The sequence below is a fragment of the Dromiciops gliroides genome, chromosome 4 (assembly GCF_019393635.1).
Source record: "Dromiciops gliroides isolate mDroGli1 chromosome 4, mDroGli1.pri, whole genome shotgun sequence".
NCBI classification, from domain to species: Eukaryota; Metazoa; Chordata; class Mammalia; order Microbiotheria; family Microbiotheriidae; genus Dromiciops; species Dromiciops gliroides.
In genome coordinates, this window is record NC_057864.1 from 126,475,282 (window position 1) to 126,502,252 (window position 26,971).

The window sequence follows — 26,971 nt, forward strand, 5'->3', positions numbered from 1 at the left end:
ACAAAGATATATCTCATTTGTTATAACCAATTAAGTCAAAGGTATTCTGAGAGTCACATGGAGCTAAAGTGTCAGAGCTGGGAATTGAATTGGTGTGTTTGCACTCTTAGTCCCCCAATAGGACAAGGAGGCATGAATTCAGTGATCATATCCACTCTTGGGGTGGGGTGGGGGAGTGGGGGCAGTTAGGTAGCACAATGGATAGAGTACCAGGCCTGGAGTCAGGAAGACCTGAGTTCAAAACTGTTTTCAGACATTTCCTAGCTTTGTAATTCTGGGCAAATCACTTAACCCTGTTTTCCTCAATTACCTCTTCTATAAAATGATCTGGGGAAGGAAATTGAAAACCACTCCAGTATCTCGGCCGAGAAAACCCCAAGTGGGACTACAAAGAATCAGACACAACCGAAATGACTGACCAACAACAGCAAAAATCCACCATCTGAGGACACCCACAAACGGGCATTTTATGTGCGCTCACCTTAGTAAAAACAACACCCTGCTGGCTATAATTTTGCTTTCCCCAGTAAGGAGAGGTTATGATAGAATATGTGATTCAGAAGACCCAAAATTCAAGGTCCAGCTCTGACATTTATTAGCTGTGCCCTTAGGTAAGGCACCTAACCCCTCTGTCTCTTAGTTTCTTCATCTGAAAAATGGAGATAATAATACTCATCCCACCTCTCTTAAAGGGTTGTATGGAGGAAAGGGCTTTGTAAACCCTAAATCACCATGTAAATATGAGAGGTTAATATTTGGGGCCAACACCAAGGTTTTGTTTTTTGGTTTTGGGGTTTTTTTTTTTTAGTGAGGCAATTGGGGTTAAGTGACTTGCCTAGGGTCACACAGCTAGTAAGTGTAAAGTGTCTGAGGACGGATTTGAACTCAGGTCCTTCTGACTCCAGGGCTGGTGCTCTATCCACTGCGCCAGCTAGCTGCCCCAACACCAAGCTTTTTAAACCCACTTCAGTTTATGCTGTGATCCAGTCCCTGTGAATGGAGAGTTGTTGGAGGGGGGAAAGGGATGAGGAGGAGGAGGAGAATCCCAGAGCAGCCTTCTCCAGAGCAGGGAAGGGGTGAGGCTTTGGACCTGCTTGACGCCAGTCTTAATTCTATCTTCTAATGCCTTTTCTCCATCTAACTTGGCCAGGTGGAATTTAGAGGAAGCCTTCAGAAGCTGATTCGCATCCGAAATCCCTGGGGAGAAGTCGAATGGACCGGAAAGTGGAGTGACAAGTGAGTTTGTGCTAACGCTTGAAGGTGGAGGCCTAAGGTTGAGGAACATCAGCCTGGGAATCTGCCTGGGAACCACTAGCAGGATCCATTCAGTGCATCCTTTGAGCTATGATAAAATGAACTAAAGAATGAGGCACGCTCTTAAAATGATTTACAAGACAGCAATATTGTATCTCTGGGCATGAGCCAGGTGGCACCATAGTGCACACAGCACCAGGCCTGGAGTCAGGAACACCTGACTTCAAATCCAACTTCAGACATCTACCCCTTGGGTGACCCTGGGCAAGTTACTTAACCTCTGCTTGCCTCAGTTTCCTCTTCTGTAAAATGGAAATCATAAAAGCACTTGCCTCCCAGAGTTGTTGTGAGGATCAAATGAGATAATAATTGTAAAGTCCTCAGCATGGTGCCTGACGTATAGTAAATGCTGTATAAATGTTAGCTTGTAGTAGTAGGAATAGGAGGAGGAGCAGGAGTCATATTCAAGGCAGTTTAACAAACCTGTTTGTTAGCACTTAAGTGGTGCAGTGGTTAGCATGATGGTCCTAGAGTCAGGCAGACCAGAGTTCAAATCTGACCTCAGAAACTCACCAGCTCTGTGATCCTGGACACACTTAACCTCTTTCTGCCTTGGTTTTCTCAACCGTAAAATGGATATAATAATGACACCTACCTTCTAGCATTGTTCTGAAGATTGAATGAGACAGTATATATAAAGTTTAGCACAAGTGCCTGACAAATAGTAAGCACTATATAAGTGTTAGTTATTATCATCAGCAGTATCAAGCCTGGATGGGGTCCAGAGGATAGGAAGGCATTTACCCGTTGTCTTTGAAACCAGCCCTTGCTGTAGTCTGGGTCTCTTTTTGCAGGGCCCAGGGATCCTATGTACAAGATGGTGGTACTTCTCACCTAGTTTTAGCAAGGATGATTCCCCTCAGAATAAAGCCCATTCCAAACTCACACGCACCCTTCTGTTAGGCACCAAGAGATGGAAACTTGCTCTTGACCCAAAGCCCCAACCAAGCATGCTTGTTCTGATCCAAGGAGGCGGCTGGCTCTTTGGTTAACATCTGCAAGTGAGTCGGCTATGCCCTGGGCTCTTTTGCAATGAAAATCTATTTTAGTTTTTCTGAACTTCCACACACACTCTTCATTCCTCTGCCTCCTTATCCTCCCTCCAACTCAGCAGTTCCAATACCATTTCCATTCCCCTGGGCCCAGAGCCACTCTACAGGAACTAATATAAATCAAATCAGGGGCCTTCTTTTGAAAGCCTGCTGTGAGGGATCACTTGCTTGAGCTAGCTCCAACTCCAGTGCATTATTAAATGTTCATTGTGTGAGCATTTACATTTGGGCAATAGGAAAATGCTACAAATTAGGGCTTGATTTATTGTTGTGTGAATGGTATAGACTTAAGAGAGTTATGTAGTAATGTAACACAGTAACACAGATTAAACTTAAAAGGATGTCCTGCATACTTTCTTTGGAGAGCTGGTTGTTAAATATTTACCAGCACACCCCTGCTTTTTGGTCAGTTGGTGAGAATGAACTTAAATAAAATTCCTCTAGAAGATTTTCTCCTGGCTAAACTCCCACCTCCCCTAAAAGAGTTGGTAAATGCTTCAGAATTGTTTATATCATTAAAGTTACCTGATAGGTATGGGCTTTGAGAGATATAGAGAGACCCCAAGCACTTTGGGATTTTTTATTTTAGGGAGGAAGGAAGGAAGGAAAAAAAAGGAAAGAAGGAGAGAGGGAAAGAGGAAAGAAAAACAGGTTACTCCAAAAAAAGGATACAATTTTTAAATTAAATAAATGCTTTTCTAATATTTTTCAATTCAAAGGCACTGATTACTCAAGAAAAATTGAACCTTCAGCTTATTGTGAATTGTCATTGTATGAAGGTTCAAAATGCTTATGTCCCATTGTTGAACAGTAATTTTTTTCACCTACTAACAGTGAGGTCTGCTTTGACCTTGAAGTCTCTCCCACCTACCCCACCCCTGCCCCTCAAACCTCTGGTGGCTGCTCTTTGTGTTCCAAATTGGTCAGTTTTGGATTCCCCTCTCTACCACTACTTTGAAGTCTTTCTCCTTCCTCTCCTTCTCCTCCTCCTCCCTCCTCTGCTCTTTTATTCCCTACCTTTTGATATCTACAGGCCTGTTCAGAGTTGAGAGTGGACATCACTCTCCTTCTTGCTTTTGGAAATAGTGAAGCAAATTTGTTCCCTTTGCTTCCCTCCCCCCCCCCAATACTAATTTTCAGCATGCCTAACTTTGATCCGCTTTTACTTTTCAGCTGCCCTAACTGGAACAGCATAGACCCAGATGAGAGGGAGAGACTGACCAGGCGATATGAAGATGGAGAATTCTGGTGAGCTAACTTGGGGCTTCATGGAGAATTGTACGCTCTCCAGAATTTATTTTACTGTCATATTACTTAGGACAAAGCACGACTTGGCAATGATAGTACTAGGCTCCGCTCATGGGTGGTATTTTCAGTCCCACGAGTACTTCACTGTACAGCTCTGTACAAGAAACGCCTTCATCCCCATCTTAAACCTGACTGTTAAATTGGAGTAAGAATACTGAGGTGCTTTGCAGAGAGAGAACAAAACAACTGTAGTTCAGGACTCAAAAGAATACAGCAGGGATAGGGGGTCATATCTCCCATTTTTAGGAACTTTCAGTCCCTGGGTAAAGATTGAGTCAGCCTTTACTGGGTGCCCTTTACTCTGTTTGTTCTAGAAGCATTTTATAAGGTACGGAGATGGGATGCTATGGTATACCTTGAGAGTTAGTATGGCAGAGGTAATAGAGTTCTGGACCTGAAGCCAGGAAACCCTGGTTTCAAATCCCACCCCTGAGACTACTTATTCGCTATGTGATCATGGGCAAGACATTTAAATTCTGAGTCTCAGTTTCTTCATCTGTAAAATAAGGGTACTAACACTTGTAGTGCCGACCTCACAAAGGTGTAATAAGTCTGAAGTGAGATGATGTGTGTAAAGCATTTTGAAAAATATAAGGCTCCATGTAAATGCCAGTTATCATTATTCTAAAGCCATGCTAGTGGACTCAGAGATCTCATATGTTCTCTCTCTTGACATACTAAGCCGAACCGTCTGTTTTTGCACAGGATGTCTTTTGGTGACTTCCTGAGGCACTATTCCCGCCTAGAGATCTGCAACCTAACCCCAGATACGCTAACCAGTGAAAGCTACAAGAAGTGGAGACTCACCAAGATGGACGGGAGCTGGAGGCGGGGTTCTACTGCAGGGGGCTGCAGGAACTACCCAAGTAAGAGAAAAGTTCAGAACCCAAACCAGAGGGAGGGGCATCAGGTCCCACTTTGAGAGTACTCATGGGACGGTTCCCCCAAACTCCAGATATCTCTCACCTTCTGCCATCTATGAAGGGGGTATGAAAAAAGCCCAAAAGGCAGAGAAAGGAGAATGGGGTGCTGGTGTGTTACAAGTTTCCTCATCTGTAAAATGGGGATCATCCCACTTATATCACCTACCTCACAGATTTGTCAGGAAAGCATTTTATAAACCTTAAAGTGTTGTCAAAATGTCAGTAAGTTATCACTATCACTATCAGCATCATGATGTGCCCCCACCTTGAGCTGCTTCCAAAAGAAATGTGAGGAGAAGGGACAGAAGAATAGGGCAAGGGAAAGGGGGCACAGGAGAAGAGAAAGAAATCAGGGTCTTTAGCAATTCATCTTGATGTTAGCCAGTTGTATAAGGTCACTGCTCACTGCGATTGACTCCAAAGACATTTATTAAGCACCTCTTATATACTGGGAACTACACTAGTCATTGTAAGTGTCATAAAGGCCTCGAACAGGATTGTCTCCAATTCCATGGTTAAAGGTAAGAATGGTTCTAGACAATGCCAGGGGACAGGTCACCCTCATCATCCTGGCTGGAACCAGGAAAGTCCTGCTCCTGGGTTGCTAGCTCTTGTTCTATACCTGGCCTCAATGGTTGTCCAGCTTCTACCACCTCACTACTCAGCCATTTGTCTCATCGTAACAGGACAAAACTTGTCATGTAAATTTATCCCCATGTAATGGAAGTTCAGGTCTAACAAATGTGTCAGATGTGCTCTGCTTTTTATCAGATCTATCAAGTAAATGTTTTGGTAAGATAAAAAAAAATTAAGTGATAAAACAGACCTTATCCTCAAGGAGCTTACAATGAAACTGGGAAGATACCCCTACTGAATTTAATTCAATAAGCATATATTGGTATCAGTACTAGGGATTGGGAATACAATGGCATGCACAAAACAGTCTGTCCTCAAAGACCTTCCATTCTATTATTAATACTTTGTCTTTGTAGCCCTAGTGCTTAAGAAATGCTTGTTGATTGGTTGATTTGAAAGGGGGAGATAAGACAAGTAACTATGCAGTATATTCTAAGTATATAAGAAGTAACGGGGGCAGCTAGGTGGTGCAGCGGATAGAGCACCGGCCCTGGAGTCAGAAGTACCTGAGTTCAAATCCAGCCTCAGACACTTAACACTTACTAGCTGTGTGACCCTGGGCAAGTCACTTAACCCCAGTTGCCTCACTAAAAAAAAAAAGAAGAAGAAGAAGAAGTAGTAATGGAGGCGGGAGTGTTATAGGCAGTAAGTACTGTGCAAGTTGAGAAGAGAGATCACTGAAGTCTCACCTGGACTGTAGCTGGGCCCTAAAAGATGTGCAGAAGTCACAGGGATGAAGAAGAGGAAAGAAGGGGGCAGCTAGGTGGCGCAGTAGATAGAGCACTGGCTCTGGAGTCAGGAGTACCTGAGTTCAAATCCGGCCTCAGACACTTAACACTTACTAGCTGTGTGACCCTGGGCAAGTCACTTAACCCCAATTGCCTCACTTAAAAAAAAAAAAAAAAGGAAAGAAGACATTCTAAGCAAGAAGACGTATATGAGCAGTGGGGCGGGAATGAGCAAAGCAGGGGCGGGAGATGGTAAGTTGACTAATACAGCATCTCCCCCACTTTAAAAACACCTTCTCTCTTTCACTCACACCCCATCTCCACTCCTATCAGACTGTCAACTTTCTTATATCTTCACTTGCCTCCTTACCTGACCTGACTGACCCATGGCCGGCCATTTCAAGGCTACCTCTCTGATACTCCAGAATCCTTTGTTGCATCCATGAAGCCAATCCCCAACCTTGCCAATATTCTCTACTCCAGCCCCTGGACAAGCCAACATTAGCAGTCAGAATTTTAGGGCTTGAAGAAATCTTAGAGATCATGTCTTCAATCTGTTCATTTTACTACTACTACTATTACTACTACTAATAATAACTAGCATTTATGTAGTACTTTGATATTTACAAATTGCTTTAATATAGGTCATCTCATTGGATACTCAAATAACACTGAGGTAGGTGCTATTATTAATCCCATTTTACAGAGGAGGAAGCTAAGGCTCAGAGAGGTTAAGTGATTTGTGCAGGATCATATACCTAATGAGTGTAAGGAGGATTCCAACCCAGGCCTTCCTGACTCCAAATCCATTGCACCACCTAGAAGCCTCATAAACTTATTCACTGACTTTCAGTTAGACAGGCAAGGGACAAAACAGGCTTTCAAATATGTTATTTTTCAGTCATGTCCGACTCTTTGTGACACCATTTGGGGTTTTCCTGGCAGAGATACTGGAGTGGTTTTTTCATTTCCTTCTCCAGCTCATTTTACAGATGAGGTAACTAAGGCAAACAGGGTTAAGTGATTTGCCCAAGGTCACACAGCTAGTAAGGGATGGATTTGAACTCAGGTCTTCCTGACTCCAGGCTCAGCTCTCTATCCATTTTGCCACCTAGCTGCCCCTGAGGAAAGAGAGGGGCAGGTCAATTTTGGGAAAGATTCTAGTAGTTCGGTTTAGCTAGAACATGAAAAGGTATAATATGAAATTAGGCTTACAAATAGATTGAAGTGGGACATCTAGGTGGCACAGTGGGTAGAGCACTGCCCCTGAAGTCAGGAGAACCTGAGTTCAAATCCAGACTCACTTAACACTTACTAGCTGTGTGACCCTAGGCAAGTCACTTAACCCCAATTGCCTCACAAAAACAAAACAAAAACCAAATAGATTGAAGCTGGATAGCAGAAGGTTTTAAGTGCTGGATTGAGGAACTTGTAATTTATTCTTAAGACAATAGGGAGTCACTGGTTTTTGTTTTGGTTTGTTTTGGTTCTTGAGCTGAGGAGCCGTTAGACCTGTGCTTTAGGAAATTTATTTCAGCAGTTTATGTGGAGGTTGGATTGGAGGGGGAGAGACCTGGAAGCAAAGGAACTAATTGGGGTGAGGCAAGAGATGATGAAGACCTGAGTTAGAGAAATGGCCCTGTGAGTGCAGAGAACAGGATGGGAGAATGGGAGACATAGTGAAGTGGAGTCCACAAGCCTTGGCCACTGATTGGAGATAGATGGTGAGGGAGAGGGAGGAGTCCTGAATAACTCCAGAATTATAATTTAGTCTGGGAGACTGGGAGAAGAGTGGTGTCCTCCACAGAAATTTGCAGAAGGGAAGATGGCAGAAGTGGATTTAGAAGGAAGACCATGGGGGCAGCTAGTTGGCACAGTGGATAGAGCACTGGCCCTAGATTCAGGAGGATCTGAGTTCAAATCCGGCCTCAGATGCTTGACACTTACTACCTTTGTGACCCTGGACAAGTCACTTAACCCTCATTGCCCTGCCAAAAAAAAAAAAAAAAAGGAAGGAAGGAAGACCATCAGTTCCATTTTGTACATGCCAAGTTTGAATGGCAGCACCACGTGGTGGGAAGTCCTAAACATGGCATCAGGAGACCTGGATTCAAATGCCTTTTGGGGGGGAACAATGAGAGTTAAGTGACTTGCCCAAGTCAGCTTATAAATACAGCTTATAAATGTCAAGTGTCTGAGGCTGGATTTGAACTCAGGACCTCCTGAATCTAGGGCCAGTGCTTTATCCGCTGCGCCACCCAGGTACCCCCCAGCTTTGCCTTTTACTACTTGTATGATCTACAGCAAGTCGCTTTACCTTTCTGGGCTAAATTTCCTCTTATAAAATGAGGGTTGTGGGTGAATCACGTGATCTCTAAGGTCCTTTTCTAGCTTCAAAGATACAATCATGATAATGCTATCTAGCAGGCAGTTGGCAGTGTAGGACTAGAGTTCAGGATAGCTGCTTGGGCTGTAGATTGAGGGGATTAAAGCATAGTTAGCATTGGAAGGGACCTATGAGAACATCTAGTCCAACTGCCTCACTTTACAAATAAGGAAACCGAGTCCCAGAGAAGTTGTTGCTTGTCCAGCATCAGTATATGACAGAGGCAGGGAATAAATGATGGATGTAGGACTTGAGCCCAGATGATCTGACACCAAAGTCATTGCTCTTTCCATTATATCATGTTACCTCTTCCTGGATCTTCTTGAAAGAGGATTTTGATAGAAAAGGCAGGTGTGGTTTGGGGTGATTAGGGAGGTAGGGGGTGGAGAGGGGATAGGATAGCACGGGGCACCTTAGGAAAGTCTACTTTAGTTCCTGCCTTGAGGATCATTGGCAGGTCACCAGTCAGAAGCAAAGAAGGTAACCCCAAGTCTTTCTCTGGCCAGATCAGCCTTCTGTGTAACTCCGTTCTGCTCAACAAAGGGAGAAAACCACCAGGTGGCGCAACATCCCAGAGCCTAGCAAGGGAAAGGCTTCATTGCAAGAAATGTCTCTCACGTAGTACTCTCCCTTCCAGGGCTTTAAAAAAAATACTACAAACAGCCCAGTAAATTTGGGGCAAAAAAGACAGGGAAGGGTTTCTGACTTAGGACTCTTTTAGACTCTGAGGAATGTATAGACCATTTTCTCCACCACCACCACTATTCACCTAGATTAAGGTTGCAAATCAGGGAGGATTTTCTGTTCCCTCACATCCCTGATTTCTCTCAATTCTTCATATCTTCCTGCTTTGCTCCCCATGCCTTCCATGACTTACTGCAACCCTAAGTGCCACAGACAGACCCTTCCCGTTCCCTACAGTTCTTTATCTGTACAACCACTAATAAATGGCAAGCATCTAATAAGTGTTTACCATTGGCCCAGCTAAGTGCTTGGGTGCTAAGTGTTGGGGATACAAGTAGAAAAGATCGTCCCTACTCGAAACAGGAGCTCACATTCTAATTGGGGAGAAACTCCGTGTAAGAGAAAGTTCAACTGTTTGGGCAAATAGAAGGGTTTGGAAGTCTTGAAGTTAAAGTTGGTGAGGTGCAAGGGTCCCTGGGTGGATTAACAGGTAAGATGACAGTCCCCTCTCACTTCCAGCCACAAATTAGTGAGTGCCCCGTGTCTTTATGCACTAGGGGTGGCTCTCCCAGGATTGGGTCCCCTGTGCTCCAAGGTGAGTGGTTCCCTCTGTCTTTCTATGTGATGGCAGACACTTTCTGGATGAACCCTCAATACATGATCAAGCTAGAAGAGGAAGATGAGGATTCTGACGGCTCAGAGCCAGGATGCACCTTCCTAGTGGGCCTCATCCAGAAACATCGGCGACGCCAAAGGAAAATGGGAGAGGATATGCATACTATCGGCTTTGGTATCTATGAGGTGAGAAAAGAATCATACCTGAAAGTTCCCTACCTTCTGTTCCTCTTTTACCCATCACCCAAGCCCCCTCTTTTGTGCGAATTTGTAACAGCAAGCAAGGACTGTTGCAAGGAAATGACAAAGACACAGGCCAAACCTAGACTGGACTCTTTTTTTTTTTTTCTAGAATCACTTCACCCAAGAAAGCCCTAGCAGCTGGCCAAGGGTTACCAGGGAGCCACAGGACACTCTGATAAGAGTCCCCAGAGCCAGTTCCACGAGGGTTAGTTAGGCTTTGGAAGACATCCCCTTGTTTCATTTCTTTCCTTTGTCAGCTTGGGATGAAAAGAATTCCAGAGAGATTTGAGCTGGGGACGGAGTGTCCTGGGGCTACCTCTAAGAATAATGTGAAGTCAGGAGCAGAGCCAATGGAAACCATGTGGATGGCTAGTTAGAGCCTAGTTGCCAAGGAGGTGGAGACTGCAAGAGGGAGAGGGGAAACAATCAGGCGATTATACTCCCACCAGAGTTGCACAGCACTGAGCATTTTTTCCCAGGACATACCCCAGTGTGTGCTTCAGCCCTGTTCCCCTTTAGCACAAAGCCCGTAACAGCCAAAGCCTAAACCATATAGCTCTGTCTTGCCTGCCTTTGCTCTGAGGTTTGTACCTTCTGTAAAGAGGTTTTCAGTGAGTTTTGAAATTGCTCTGCTGGATGCAGGGATGGGGGCGTTGAGAACCAGCCTAGGCACTTCCCTTCTCTCCTTCTCCTGTGTCCCAAGGCAGCATTGAGGTGGAACTACAGGGGAACCAGGGAGCGTTTAGTGAAATTGATCTGTCTAGGTGATGCTAATAACTGACAGGAGTAAAGCATTTTATCATGTCCCTCAAAACAATCCTATAAGATGGTGAAAACAGGTGTTATTATCATTCTCCCATTTTACTTACGAGGTTTAGAAAAGTCAAATTATTTGCCCAGGGTCACAGAGCAAGTGAGGAAAGTCTTCATCCTTTGCACACCTTCAAGTGAAAAAAAGATACAGAAACATATGCTATTATTATTGGTCCAGAGCTTTTCCCACCATTACCACACTGCCTCAGACAAGATGCCAAGAGTCTGTATGGTCTCTTTACTCTGCTGCTGGCAGCCTAGGTGACCTATGACAAACCCCTTTTTTGTACTAGCTTCTACTTTCCTATCTGACAAATGGGATGAGGGAGTCATGTGGGTAAGTCACGTCAAGTCCACATATCGCAAATGAACCAGAGATAAATATGGGCATGGGAATTGACTCTTGGAGCTAAAAGTTCTTTAGTAGGTTTGTCTGAAATAACACCAAGTTTTATAATCCTCAATCATTCCATCGATCCCATTTTAAAATGCCCCAGCCTTAGAAGTGATGACTGAGCATTGGGAATGAGAGACAGAACACATCAGGAGGAGTGGAAAAAGCACTCAGGCATGCAGTACTGCTGTGGAATAGCAGAGTGTGGAAGCATAACTATGGTAGGGAGTAAATAAAGGCCTGGACTAAGAATCAGAATGCCTTGTTTGAGTCTTGGCTCTGCTGCAAACTTGACCTTGGCCTTACATAAGCCAATCAGTGCTCCCTGGTTCCCCTGTTGTTCCACCTCAATGCTGCCTTGGGACACAGGAGAAGCATGAGTGCTTTGAGTTCACACAATCCCAGAAGAATCTCCTCACAAGAGAAATGTTGGAATCATTCAAGTTAATATGGTCAACATACTGATATAATGGATAGAGCACTGGACTTGGAATAAGGAGGAACTGGATTTGAATCCTGTCTCAGACACTTACTAGTTGGATGATGCTCTGCAGGTCATTTAACTTCTCGACCATAGTTTCCTTATCTTTGAAATGGGGTTAATTGTACCCATAGCACTTATATTGGGGCTAATGGTACCCCATAACACTTATCTGATAGGGACATTGTGAGAGATCAAATGAGATAATATGTTAAGTGTTTTATCAGTCTTAAAACATTGAATAAATGTCAGCTATTATCATTATTATTATTATTAATTATTTTTAAATTATTATTATTTTTTAAATTTTTCAATTCCTCAAGAAAAGGAACAGCATAAGACACAATCACGGTTAATAGTGTCTATTTTCCCTGAATGTTCTCTGTATCTTGTGTCTCTCTACAGGTTCCTGAGGAGGTACGTCTGATATATTTTGTCCATTGACTCTGGGAATCAAATTTAGCCAAGAGGCCTGGGCACCTATATCTCTCTAAAGGAGTTATATGAAGACTGGGCACTGATGCTGAATTTCAAGGACTCATTCTCATCTGTACTCTCTAGTGAGGCTACCATGACCCAAGTATTTCCTGAGTTGAGGTTGTCACATGTATCTAGATGCACTCTCCAGTTTCTGAACATCAGAGATGTTACTAGGGTGATATGACTGGGGTTTTGTCCTAGGGTGCCAACATTTAGAGGGTTATTGGAAACACATATTCCATCATATAGACATAGTAGAGCTTAGCACCTAATTAAAGAATTAATTGTAATAAGAAGCTACCAAATGGGGCTGGTGGGATTCCTCCCCCCAAGGCCATAACCCAAGTGAGTTTCTCTCTACTTCCTCTTCAAACTGTGGCCTTATCCCTGGGTCTTTGTCCTACCTCTCTTCCCACCTCTAAGGGCAGTGTGCTAGGTTTTCTTCCTCCATTAGAGTCTTGTGTCCTGAGATCTGTCTTTCCCTAAATGGCTTAAAAACTTTATCTTAGGGCACCTTTTATGTTATTTGCCTTGGGTACCGGAAATGTTAGTCACGGCTCTATTGTACAAGGATACACAGTAGAGGGCAATTGTTGCTATCCCATAGCTCATCTGAGCCCCTGGACACCAGGTTAATTTCTACATTAACTGCCCAGCTTGCAGTCCTAGGACAGCCTTCAGTCTTCAGGGTCTAACTTTCCTCATCTGTAAAACCAAAGGGCTGGCCTAACATCATCTAGACCAGGTGTTCTTGACCTGGGATCCACAGACCCCACCCCAAGGAGCCTATGAAGAGATTTCAAGGAGGTCTGAAATTTTTTTAAAAGTTTTTATAATTGGTTTAATTTCATCATTACATGTGTTTTCTTTTATACATTTAAAAACATTATTTTGAGAAGGAGTCCCCAGGCTTCACTGGACTGCCAAAGGGTCTAGTGACCCAAAAGAGGTTAGGAACCCCTGCTGTATGCTGAAGTCTCTTCCAGTTCTAAACGTATAAAATGGGCAGGAACTGTTTCATTTTTGGCTTTGTAGCTCCAGTGCCTAGCACATAGTAGGCACTTAATGAATGCTTGCTTGTTTGATCAATTGCTAAGATTCCAGCTTTGCTTAACATGAAGGAAAAAAGTCATTGTTAATTTCATCAATACTTGGATTCAGTGAAATGAATAGTATAGTCAGTTCTGCTATACTACTTAACTTTGAAAACTCAAATTTGTTCCAGTATGATTGATATATCAAGGAACAATATGAGCATAACACAAATTTCACATTTGCTTTTGCACAATTTTATCCAAGAGAAACACTGAGAATGTAGGAAACCATACTACTTCACAGTAACTTATAAGCTGCCAACCTTCCAACACCCACTTCCACAAGCAAATTTCAGGTCTTTTTTTCAAGGTAAAGTGTCTTGGTATAATTGAAGCTATGGGTGGATGAGTTTTAGTTACACCAATGCCCTCCAACTGCCCCACCTTCCACTATGGCCAAGGCCCCTGGGCCCTCTTTTTCCAGGATTTCCTCCCAACTTTGCCTGCCCAAGCCCTGTGGGAACCAGGTCCCAGGTCAAGTAGCAGTCCAAGGCAGCTGATGCAGCCAGTATTTATTGTAGTATTTGTGTGTTTCTTAACCATTTAACATGTATAAAACTACTTTTTTATTAGGTTCCTATCTTTTTTTAATGTGCCCTGACCTCATTTTTCTCACAAACTTAGTAGTTTTAATTGTGCAATTTCACATAGTGAAGTGATTTTTAGCAATACATACAGCATGAGATAGTCAAACTAACTGCATAATGATGCCCCTTAAAAAGCCTAATATATAGATAGGGGCAGCTAGGTGGCGCAGTGGATAGAGCACCAGTCCTGGAGTCAGGAGTACCTGAGTTCAAATCTGACTTCAGACACTTAACACTTACTAGCTGTGTGACCCTGGGCAAGTCACTTAACCCCAATTGCCTCATTTTTTTTAAAAAAAGCCTAATATATGTAAAGACACAAGAGGGCCCCCTAAGCAGCCCATAGTACAGGAGATAATGTTACCACAGCGAGAAGAATGAGATGCATTAGAGCTCTTTGTCCAATCCACGAGTGAATTCTGGCCCCTTTTCTCCATCAGGCTGACTAGCCTGATGCAGTACTGAAGAGAAACATTCGTGGCTTCCCATACCTTCCTCCAAGGCTCTGATTTGTGTTTGCAGTTTGTTAATACCAGCTGAGTGCTAACATTGCTTTGGTGACCACGTAGCCCACAGAATTTGACAGAATCCCAGCACTGCAGAGTCGGCTTAATTAGGCAAACAAGATGAACACAGAGAAGACTAAGGATGCTCTCTATGGGAGGGAAGGGGGGGTGCGTGTGAGTGTGCTGCCAGCATGGAGGGAGTACAAAGGACTCCCAGGAGAGCTAGAAGAGGAGGGGACACAAAGGTCATCTAGTCCAAAACCCTCATTTGACAGATGATGAAACTGAAGACAAGAATGGTTAAAGTGGCATGAACAGGTCACATAGTTGAGTCGAAATTTGAACTTAGGTCCTCTGACTCCAAATCCAGCATTTCCCTTTTCCAACCCCAATCAATTCCTTGGGTAGTGAGTAGCAGCATTATAGTATTTATAGATTTCTTTCTTTTGAGGGGGTGGCAATGAGGGTTAAATAACTTGCCCAGGGTCACACAACTAGTAAGTGTCAAGTGTCTGAGTTCGGATTTGAACTCAGGTCCTCCTGAATAAAGGGCCGGTGCTTTATCTACTGTGCCACCTAGCTGCCCCCTATGTATTTCTTAAAAGTGAAGTCATTGTATACCTTAGATGAGTTGAATGTTACATTTATTTGGAGCAGTCGGCTTGGAATCTGGAAAACTGATCTTCATGAGTTCAAATGTAGCCTCACTTATTAGCTGTGTGACCCTGGGCAAGTCACTTAACCCTCTTTGCCTCAGTTTCCTCTTCAATAAAATGAGCTAGACAAAGAAATAGAAACCTCTCCAGTATCTTTTCCAAGAAAATCCCAAATGGGATCATGAAGAGTTAGACATGACTGAAACAACTCAACAGTAACAACAATCTGGCAACAAGCATTTATTAGATACTTACTATGTGCCAGGTACTGTGCTAAATATTGGGGATACAAAGAAAAGCTAAAACACAGTCCCAGCCCTCAAGGAGCTTATAGTCAAATGGGAGAGACAACATGCAATTTACTATGTTCAAACAAGATATATACAATGTAAATGGTAAGTAATCTCAGAAGGAAGACACTAGCCATAGGCTGGTGGTGAGTAGTAGAGGGGGCTATTGGGGAAAACCTCTTGTAGAAGGTGGGATTTGGGCTGTTTTAAAGGAAACTGGGAAGTTGGAATTGAGGATGAGCATCCCAGGTCTGGGGGACAGTGAGTGCTCTGGTTTTCTCTCACCCTGATCTTGGATTTTCCCTTCAGTTTTCTGGTCGGACCAACCTTCACCTCAACAAAAGCTTCTTTCTGACAACCAGAGCAAGGGAGAGGTCAGACACATTCATCAATCTCCGGGAAGTGCTGAACCGCTTCAAGCTGCCTGCTGGAGAATATGTCATCGTGCCTTCTACGTTTGAACCCCACAAGAATGGGGATTTCTGCCTTCGAGTCTTTTCAGAGACGAAAACTGACTCTCAGTATGTTGGGAATTCAGAGTGGGGTAAACGGGGATGAGGGAGGGAGTGAACAGGGGACCAGCAAGAAGCTCCCCCATTTCCTTTCTTTTTTTTGTCAAGGTACAAGCCCAGAAGGGCCCTCTTTCACCCCAGAGGGTAGACCCTCCCAGCTCTATCAGGGAACAGTTGTGCCTTTGGTTACTGCCTTTCTAGGTCAGGCTTAATTAAGCACCTTGTTAGCATTCAAGTAGAGTCCAAGTCTTCCCTCAATCTTTTGGCCTTTTTTTCATTTCGTCTCCCTCTCCATTCTTCCTCTGCTCTCTCTCAGCTTTCCTCCCTTCTCCTTCTTCCTTCTCCATCTCTCAACTGCTTCCTTACCTGTTCGTTGGTGGACACTCGTGGTTATTAGCTCCACTGATGATGCTCAAGGACCAAGTTATTGGTCCCTGTCCCAAGGTTCCTTCCTGAGTATTCAGTCAGTATCAGAAACCTTTTACTGAGTGTTTGCAGGGTGCCTGGGACCGTGCTTGTGTATCTATCTAGATATGAAGAAAAAATTAGTCTGTGTCCACTGGTGCAAAGAAGATGCTTAATAAGTGCCTCAGCTTTTAAATTAATTTTTTTTAATTAGCTGAAATCTATTTTCTCTCCCACCCACCTCCTCCTCATTCCACTGGAAATGTAATAAAGAAAAACATAACACTTGCAACAAATATGCAGGGTCCAGCAAAAAAAAAAAATCCTCTATTGGTCCTGTCCAAAAAATATGTGTCTCAGTCCACCATCTCTCTAAGTGCTCGTTGTCAATGGATTGATTGGAGGAACTTAACAGTCTAGTCCATTTTTCTGGCATTATTATGCACAACTTCTTTTCCTATACTGTTTCATCCAGCCAGACTGGCCTTGCTGCTCCTCACTCATGACATTCTGTTTCTTATTGCTGGACTTTCCCCCTGGCTGACCCCACCCCATGCCTGGAATGCAGGATCTCCTTAACTCAACCTCGTGGAATCCCTAGTTCATTTCAAAGCTCAATTCAAACACCAGCTTTCTACATGAGAACTTTCTTCTTCTGCTACAGTTAGTGTCTTTCCCTATCCCTCCCCACAAAAACAAAGGACCTTGTATTTATTTTCATTCATTTATTTATTTAGTCTATCTATTTATTTATTTTTTATTTATGAGATAAAACAAGCATTTCCATAACATGGTATAATAAAAAATGATTGCAAATGAAACTGAAAATCTATTATGTACAACTTGCTATTCCATTTACATATATTTATTTTTATTGTTTTTATTTTATATGTAAAACATATATCTCCACTCACTCATTTCATTATTGTGGGGAACTCCCAGTGTGTAAAACCCTCTAAGAGTTTGCTCTCTAGGAGGCAACATGGTACCATGGAGTCAAGAGGATCTGGCATATAAACATGGGTAACTAATTTACCCTCCCTGGTTCTCTGAGTCCATATCCTTAGGATGAAGGGATTGGACTGAATGGCTTCTGAGGTCTCTTCCACCTCTCAGTCTATAATTTGATGACCAGTGATGCCGAGGGGCGACTCTTCAGTGATTTATAGTTGCCTGGAGACACTAAGAGACGAAGTAATTTGCCCACAGTCACCAAGGGATGATTTTTAAATTTTTTTTTTTTGGCCACAGCAATTCACTAAACCATTTATTAAAGTAAGGAGGGGTTTTGATTTGCACATTGATGAAATCATGCATCTTTTAAAAGGACTGAAATCACTAAAGTTAGCCACAGCCCCTGGGCACTCATTTCTTCCTCACTTCAAGTGAGCACAGCTGGTAGGTGATAATTTTATATCATGTAATGCAAAGTGAAGAGACTTTATTGTAGGGAATTGGCATTAAAAAGGAGATTGAAAAGCTCTTTCTTGATGGTAGGTGCTATGCCTGAGTTGCTGGGAGTTCCTAACGCAGCCTGGGATGCTGACCCGTCATTCAATAAAGAACCACTACTCCCTTTAAACACACACACACACACACACACACACACACACACACACACACACACACACACTTTCTAAAAGTCCCTTTGGCCTTGAATTCTTCCTTTAATTGTTCTTGCCACTTTATATGCTGCTATTTGAGGAAGTGTTATTACACGCCAAGGCTCTAAAGTAGGTCTTGTTGGGGATTTTTTTTTTAAGCGAGATTGGTTTCAAGTTCCTCACTTCAGTTTGAGCAGTGACAGCTAAAACACCCCCTTCTCCATGTTATCTTCCTGCCCGCTAATAGATAATTCCTTTCTATTTCCAGAGTTGTCGACGATGAAATTGAGGCCACCCTGGACGAGGTATTTATTTTGATTCTTCTCCCTTCTCTGTTGTAAGATCAAAGATGGAGGGTGGGAAGGGTCCTCCAAGTCCAGTGAGTTGAAAGCCTCATTTTATACAGGGTCTTCCTGGCTCGGAGGCCACCTGTCTACCCATTACTCTGCAGCTGCCTTTACCCTGGATCTCTAATCTTGGCCAAATCACTTGTCTTCTCTGGGCCTTAGGTTCCTCATTTATAAAGCTGGAGATCTGAGTCCTCTTTGGGGCTGATATTTCCGAAACTGTGTCTTAGAGACCCTTAGGATTTCAGGCATTTTGGATGGGAATACCATGAAGAAATGTGGAGGGTAAAAAAAATCATCTGCTTTTTTCCTCTAAAATTTCCACAATCTCACCTCATCTCAGGGGTTGTCTCTGCACCTTCCCTCCTTGGAGTATCATTTGTTGAGTTTCATCAATATGTTCCACATCCCATTTTGTTCCATGCATGACCCAATTATTGTGGGAACCCTTGGACTTGATGATCCCTAATGACTCTTCCAGCTCTTTGACTGTGACCCTATGATAAATGCAACCAGAATTTTGTTAAGCAGATACATTTTGCTTTGGAATAATTCCTTATAAGTTATAAATTTTAAAGTTAAGGAAGGACCCCCCTCTCCCAACAAATGGACTTTAAAAACATAGACTTAGAAGTGAAAAGGACCGCAAAAGCCAACCCACTCATTTTACAGATGAGAAAACTGAGGCTCAAAGAGCCTGAGGTTTCATAGGTCAGAGCAGGATTTGAACCTAGGTCCTATGACTCCAAATACAGCTCACTTTTCTACTCTAGAAGAAATACTTTGGGGATTATTTTAAGTATTTTCTTCTGTCTCTTTTCTAAGGGTCCACAGCAGTGTTGACAAAAGTCTGTACTGGCTAGGTATTTATTCATTTCCAGTCTGTTAGGGTACCACTGTCATTGTCATATGTTTAGAATAACAAGGGACTAGAGGAGGCCTGTATACACTGGGCCCCCCAGGGTTGTATTCACTGCCTATTGACAAAGTCCTTTTCAAGAGGCCCAGGAAAATCCTAAGCTATTCATCACTTCGCTTAATAGAATTGGTCATAAATGGTTATTTGAGGAATATGTAATAGTCATGGTGCATGTTGTGAGAAATTATGATATATCTTCTTCCCAGGGAGTTTATATTCTTTCTCTTTTGGTCCAATTATGTCCCCATATTCAGTTAGAAAGCTCCAGGCAGTCTTTGTTCAGCTCTTGGCCAGGCCAAACCAAAACAATAGAAATAATCCTGAAGTTTTGTCCCAGTTGATTGGAACCGTTCCACACGATCCACAGATGGAGAAAGTGGGGTTTTGGAATGGAAGGGACGGAGACCCCCCAGGAGCTGGGGGATGAGGGCAGACACCCACATCTTCCTTTGTGTCTTGGAAGATCGATTTTCTTCAATAAGCTATCACAGTGTTCTTCTTTCCCTCCATTGCCTCAAGAATGAAGTTGATGAAGACAGCATTGATGACAATTTCAGGAGACTGTTTGCTCAGCTAGCTGGGGAGGTAAGTGGTCAGCACCCAGTATAAATTGAGTGTCTTTTACATAGAGGGCAAAGTTAGGCACCAGGAGGACAATGCAAAGAGAATCACAATCAGTCCTCAAAGAGCTTATACTATACTGAGGAAGATAAATACATATGGGAGAGGGGGGGACAAAAAGAGAACACTTAGAGGTAAACACATTAGGGCTAGTAGGTAGATGTTACTGGCAGGTAGATTATATAAGGAAATTTTTAAAAATGAAGATAACTATCATTTATATAGCACTTTAAGGTTTGTGCTTTAACAATATTATCTCATATGATCCTCATGACCACCATTGGAGGTATTATTATTATTATCCCCATTTTTACAGATGAGGAAACTGAGGCAGACAGAGGTTAAGTGAATTCCCCAGGATCACAAAGCTAGTTAGTGTCTGAAGTAGAATTTGAACTCTGTACTTCCCGACTCCAGGTCTAATGCTCTAACCATAAGCATCACCTAACTACCTCTCTATAAGGCAATATAAGGGAGAATTTTCTAACAGCTTAGAGTTATATGTGGAATGGGTGTGTAAAGTGCAGAGAATATTAACATAAACTGTTAAAATGTAAAAACAAGGTATCCCCTGTGCTTAAGAAATTAATATTCTGGTGCAGGTAGAGGGGTTGACAGCATGTTCACAGATAAGTAAATATATAGATTCACACACACACACACACACATACACACACACATATATATATATATAATGCTATGTATATATACATGGCAGCTAAGTTGTACAGTGGACAGAATGCTATGCCTGGAATCAGGAAGACTTAATCTTTCTGAGTTCAAATCTGGCTTTAGACACTTAATAGCTGTGTGACCCTGGGCAAGTCATTTAGCCCCATTTGCCTCAGTTACTCATCTGTAAAAAAGGAGCTGGAGAAGGAAATGGCAAACCACTCCTGTGTTTCTGCCAAGAAAACCCTCAATGTGGTCATGAAAAGTTGGACACAATTGAACAAGTAAACAACAAAAGCATATGCATATTTGTGTATGTATACAGTCTACATACACACAAAGTAAAGTCAGAAGGGAGAGGGACAATAACAACTAAGGGAATTAGGGAAGGTATCTTGATCTGAACCTTGAAGGGAGCAAAGGGTTTCAAGAAGCAGAGGTGGGGAAGAAAAGTATTCCAGCCAGTCCATGTGAACAGAAAACCTATACAGAGCCCAATTTGGCTGGGACTTGGAGCATGTGAACAGAAGTAATGGATAATCTGCCTGGAAGGGTAGGCTGGAGTCCAACTGTGAAGGGCTCTAAGAAGAATTTCTATTTGGTCCTAAAGGTAACTGGAGGCCCCTGTAGCAGTCAGATCTACAGTTTGGTAGCTATATAGGAGCTACATTGGAGAACAGAGGACAGAAGGAAGAGAGAAAAATCATAAGGTTGTAGCCAAAGTCCAGCTGAGAAGTGACAGGGTCCTTGTGGTATGCATAAAGAGGAGGGATCAGATGCAAGAGATGTTGGGGAGGTGGAATAGATAAGACTTAGCCACTGATTAGATGTGACAGCAGTGATGGGGAGGGACAGAGAAGATGAAGATGACTCCTATCTTGTGAACTTGGGTTACTAGATAGATGTTGGTAGACTCAAAAGAAATAGACTTTGAGTCTCTATTCAAATACTCATTATTAGATATTGTAATTAAAGCACTTAATGTCTCTGATCATCAGATTTCCCAATAAAATAGGAATAATATAGGGATGTGTGAAAAATTGCTTTGAAAACTTTAAAGCAACTATGCAAATATAAGCTATTTTTAGTTTTAGTTCCTTTTAAAAAATTTTTTATTTATATCTTTTGCTTTTAATATCATCATTTCTAAATATAGATACCTGGGATACCCCCATCCTTTCCCCAGTTAGCTATCCTGTATAATGAAGGAAGGAAGGAAAGAAAGGGAGGGAAGGAGGGAAAGAAAGGAAGAAGAAAGATAGCAAGCAGTTCAGCAAAACTTACACGTCCGCCATTTCTTACACTCTAGGCAGTTTTCCACACCCATAGTCTCCCTCCCACTTCTGCAAAGGAGGGAGGTGCATTTTTTCAGCTCTTCTTTGGGAACAAGCTTGGTCAGTCTAGTGAAACTGGGCTTTTTTTTTTCTGTTCTATTTACATTACGGTCATCTTTATGCATATTGTTTTCCTTGTTCTGCTTATTTCATTCTGCCTCAGTTCCTAGAAGTCTCCCCACTGAATAGTCATTGTTTCTTTTAAATGTATTTTTAGCATTCAGTTTTTTAAATTTTGAGTCCCCGATTCTTTCCTTTCTTCCCATCCCTCCCCCACCCCTTGAGAAGGCAAGCAATATGATATCCATTATACATGTGAAGTCATGCAAAACATATTTCCATATTAGCTATGTTGAGCAGGGTTTTAAAGGGAGAGGGATTTGTTCCAAAAGAATGAGAATGACGTGCCAAGTGGGCACAGAAGTGGGAACAGGCAGGCATGAGAGGCAGCAGCCCTGGATGGAGGGAAGAATCTTCAGTGAAGAGCAACGAATGAGAATGAAAAGGACAGGCAGGGATCTTGAAGACAATAATGAGAAATCTGGACTTGGTCCAGTTAGCAATAAAGCTGGTACCTCAGGTGTGGGAGCAGAAGAGTAAAATGGAAAAAAACCAAACCAACCAACAAGGCAGTTGAGCTAGAAGTGATCAGGAACAGCTTGACTGACTAAATCCTGCTTGGGATTGTTCAGTTCCCTGGTGCTGTTTGCCAAAGCCCTCCTGTACCAGAACCATCTCACATGGTGCCTTCCTTAAGAATCAGACATTCAGGGCAGTGAGGTATTGTCTGGGTGCCTTGGGTTCACAGTCTGGTGATGCATCTTGCAGCACTTTATTGGGTCTCTCACTTTTCCCCTTTTCATGGTGGTGTGTCAGCCATGTAATTAGTCTGATTTAGGATAGAAACTGACTGTGTGCATGTTGTATGTATGTTTCCACAGGATGCGGAGATCTCTGCCTTTGAGCTGCAGACCATCCTGAGAAGAGTCCTAGCAAAACGTAAGGGTCTCTTCTTTCCAGTTCTCCCAACCCTCTTCTTCTCCTTTAGGGGTATAAGGGAAAAGTAGTGTATCACCGCCCCGACCTCTGGCCTATCACTGGTGGCTGGGACTGGATCCCTCATTCTCCTTCAGAACCAGTCATAGCTCTCTCTTGGTAGAACAAAAAGCTGAGATAACTCCATTGATGCCAGCCAGAAGCCATGCCCAGTAGTTTAAAGCTCTGTTTAAAAAGGAAATAGTTGGGGGCAGCTAGATGGCGCAGTGGTTAAAGCACCGGCTCTGGAGTCAGGAGTACCTGAGTTCAAATCTGGCCTCAGACACTTGACACTTACTAGCTGTGTGACCGTGGGCAAGTCACTTAACCCCCATTGCCTTAAAAAAAATAAATAAATAAATAAAAATAAAAATAAAAAGGAAATAGTTGAAGTAGAGAGAATCCAGTGATGGGCCAGAAGGAAAAGGAGAAATTGATCAGATGATCCTAATGCTGGTGGCCAAAGGCTTTTTAAAAAATCTCCATTTGGGGGCAGCTAGGTGGTGCAGTAGATAAAGCACTGGCCCTGGAGTCAGGAGGACCTGAGTTCCAATCCGGACTCAGACACTTGATGCTTTGTAGCTGTGTGACCCTGGGCAAGTCCTTTAACCCTCATTGCCCTGCAAAAAATAAAAATAATAAATCTCCATCTCATACATCTGTGCTAAAATAACCCCAGATATTTGACCAGGGCTATGCCTGGGGGAACAATCTCTGCCATTGAACCAAGTCAGTGAACTTTAAAAAGGCCGCTTCCACACCCAACATTTTCAGAGTAGCAGTGTCATTTGAAAGGGTTCCAGCAGCAGCATGGGATAGAAACCACTTCCAGAAGCCAAGGTCAGAGAGCTGACCCAGGGGCCTAGAAGACTTGTGTTCAGGTGCTGCCTCTATTCCACCTCTCTGACTGGAAGCAGACCTACCCCTCACCCCTCTAGGACAGATAAGAAGCCCTCTTGTTTTTAAAGGTCTCTGAAAGACTCAGTCAACAAGCATTTCTGAAATGCTTACCATGTACCAGGAGCTGTTCCAAGCTCTAGGGATATAAAGAAAGGCAAAATCATATCCGCTACCTTTAAAGGGCTTACATTCTGCAGAGGAAGACAACAGGCAAAGACCTTCACAACCTTGCTGAGTCCACCATTCCAATATACATTAATATCAGTTGTTGTTGTGATTGAGTTGTTCAGTCATGTCCAACTCTTCATGACCCCGTGGACCATGCTGGGATTGTCTTGGGAGAGACACTGGAGTGGCTTGCCATTTCCTGCTCCAGCGGCTTAAGGCAAATAGAGGTTAAGTGACTTTCCCGGAGTCACATAGCTAGTAAGTGTCTGAGGCCAGATTTGAACTCCAGGAAGATAAGTCTTCCTGACTCTAGGCCCAGAACTCTATCCATTGAGCCACCCAGCTGCCTCTATATCAGTTTCAAAGATCCCATAAAAGTAAGGTGATAAAAGACCCATCTGGTCCTATGTGAATCAAAGAAATACACAAGTTACAGCTTACGCCGCCCAAGCAGGAACACCCACATACAGTAGGGAGGAAAGTTTAAAATGGCCTTAACATGGCTAAAGTTTAGATGTCCCCCAGTCCAGATGCACACAACCTCAAGCAGTGGTGAAGCCAACCCAACAAGGCTTCCCTCACCATGTGAGGTGGTGTTTACCCCAAAGGCCACCAGGCACAATGAGGTAATGCTAGTGTCTCAGATGTGTGGTGATCACGGGTCCATGAAGACCAAGAGCCTCATTGTTAATTCACAGAGGGATGGACAAAAGGGGAATGGAGGGGAGGGAAACCTCATTTCAGCTACAGAGTATTAATTGGCCCACGTGTGTCTCTGGGCCCAGCATACCCTTCCCTTTTCTGACTGGTGACACCAGGGTCCTGGCTATGGGCCCATCCCCTCCTCACACCACACCCTCCCTGCCTCCCACACACACTTAACTCTTGCTCATATAGCCCCTAGCAGTTCTAACACATATATTTCCCTAGAAATGAGGCTCTGGCAAAGTCATACTCAGACTATAAACAGGCCTATAGCAAGGCCCCGTATTTCTAAGGTCAGGGGTGACCAAGAAGGCAGCTCCAAAGAAAGCCTCTGCCCTGAGATAACTGCACCTGTCCCCAGCATGGTGAATACACTTCTGGGAAGATTTGTTTGTCTTTTAAAAATAACAGAACAAGAAACATGAACCCCTTCCTGTGAATTTCCACAGACAGCCCTATCACTCCCTGAAGTGTATAGAGTCATGCTTTAATAGTCATGTCATGGAAGCTGAGCTGAAAGGAACCACAGAGATTATGAAGTCCAACTCCCTCAGATGAGGAAACTGAGACACAGACCTGTTAAGCGACTTACCCAGGGTCACCAGCTAATAAGTGCTATTTTAAAATGTCAACTGTTTTTCTAAGTATCAGCTGGTTTCTAGCCTAGCTGTTTCCTTAGTTATGAAATCAAAACACCTCTCTGCTTCCTACCCACAAGGGGCCTTAATACTTATATAAATAGTCCAACTACTTCTCATTCCTTTATTTTTAAATAATTATTGAAAGCTTCTTTCCCCATGGCCTTTGCCAGGCACTGTATAGAATAAAGTTAGCCTCCTGCAGTACACCCGTTTGCTCTTCAGGAGCTCACACTCAAAACACCAAAGATCTGACTTTCCTTCTGTGTCCTCTAGGTCCAGATATCAAGTCGGATGGCTTCAGCATCGAGACTTGCAAGATCATGGTTGACATGCTAGATGTATCCTTAAACATGTGCTAGCTAGGGAACTCAGAACCAGGGATTTGTAGAGATGCTGCCTGTGGCTGAAGAAGCAGCATCGAATCACTGGGCTGGAGGTTTGTCTGTGAGCTTGGGTGTGGAGAGGTAATGAAAGAAATTGGTTAATTCCTGGGGTTAAGATTTTTTAAAAGGGGGGGGGGCAGCTAGGTGGCGCAGTGGATAAAGCACTGGCCCTGGATTCAGGAGTACCTGAGTTCAAATCCGACCTCAGACACTTGACACTTACTAGCTGTGTGACCCTGGGCAAGTCACTTAACCCCCATTGCCCCACCAAAAAAAAGAAAAAAAGAAAAGAAACAGGAAGGCGAGAAGCAACACCACTTCTTCTAGGAAGGAATGAGGAGGGGGAAAGAGGATGGAATTTGAAAGGTGATTAGAGATGCCACAAGCTCTCTCCTTTAAAACATCCAGCTTGTCTAAGAAGTAAGACCCTGGTCCCCTGCCTGAATCATGCACAGGTGTGGCTTCTGTTGGTGAGATGTCACCCTACCAGGAGACAGGAAGAGAAAAAAAGCATGTCCACACCTTCTAAGGAAACCTACTTAAGGAAACAATTTCCACAGAATACAACGATCTTTCCTTAACCAAAGGCAGGCTGATGGGAGTGGCAAACTCGGGCTGAAGGAGTTCTACCTTCTCTGGTCAAAAATACAAAAATACCAGGTATTCCAGGCACGGTGGGTGGGACACATATTACAAATGCAAAAGGAAGTTCAGGAAGAGACAGATAAACAGCATGGTTTGGGAACGACCTTGTTAAACATATTATGGACTTGAAAAAAAAAAGTTGTACCTAGCTAGAGGGCTTTTCAGTTTCATAAACATAAACTAAAAATTTTTTAAAGAAATGACTTCTCAATACTTTGCCAATTTGGCATTTAGAACTTGCAGAGAGAAGAGAGTTGGCATAATTTGGCTCAGCAATAATGCACTGTTGTCAAATGACCTTCTGACTGGTGGATAAAGAATGGCCAATTTAGTTCAACAAGCTATTAAAGATCTACTCTGTGTAAGGCACTGGGGAGACAAAGCTAGAGCCAGAAATAGAGGCCTGCTGTCAAGAAGTTCATCATCTGAACCAAATATGCACATGAGGAACAGAAGGTGATAGATGTGAAGAAAGGTCCAGGCAAAGTACTGAGGGAAATTTGAGGAGACAAAAATAATTCTTCCCTGGGCAGTCAGGGAAGGTATCATGAAGGAGCTAGAACTCATGTTGAGACTTGATAAAGGAGAGACTTTAATAGATAGTAATTGGGGCTCAGAGAGACCCTTCCAGGAAGGGATCAGAGGGCACAGGGAGGAAAAAGGATGAAGTAAGAAATGGTGGTAATTTAAACCATAAAACTTCTGAGTATGCAATAGCTAAAAATGTTAGGCCCCAAAGCCTAAGATTTTAAGCTTTCTCAGGTCAACAGAATACAAAGTGAGCTTCACACTTATAGAGAAACACACACAGACCCAGCTGGAGGAGATGGCTACAAAATTCTTGCTTTTCTTAGTCAACTAAATCAGAAAACTAATTGTTTGCCCTAAGA

The 26,971-nt window shown here is 43.1% G+C and overlaps 1 protein-coding gene across 1 annotated transcript in view; it reads left to right on the forward strand.

Annotated features, from left to right (window-relative positions):
- The window catches only part of CAPN2 (calpain 2), a 90,730-nt gene that overhangs the window by 56,403 nt on the left and 7,356 nt on the right, over positions 1-26,971 (forward strand). Inside the window, exons 7-17 of the mRNA XM_044002613.1 lie at positions 1,151-1,236; positions 3,540-3,614; positions 4,380-4,540; positions 9,663-9,832; positions 11,983-11,994; positions 15,500-15,711; positions 17,980-18,016; positions 19,497-19,562; positions 22,546-22,603; positions 25,327-25,391; positions 26,028-26,096. Of these exons, the coding sequence (XP_043858548.1) occupies positions 1,151-1,236; positions 3,540-3,614; positions 4,380-4,540; positions 9,663-9,832; positions 11,983-11,994; positions 15,500-15,711; positions 17,980-18,016; positions 19,497-19,562; positions 22,546-22,603; positions 25,327-25,391; positions 26,028-26,096 (1,011 nt within the window). The remainder of the gene's footprint in view (positions 1-1,150; positions 1,237-3,539; positions 3,615-4,379; positions 4,541-9,662; positions 9,833-11,982; positions 11,995-15,499; positions 15,712-17,979; positions 18,017-19,496; positions 19,563-22,545; positions 22,604-25,326; positions 25,392-26,027; positions 26,097-26,971) is intronic.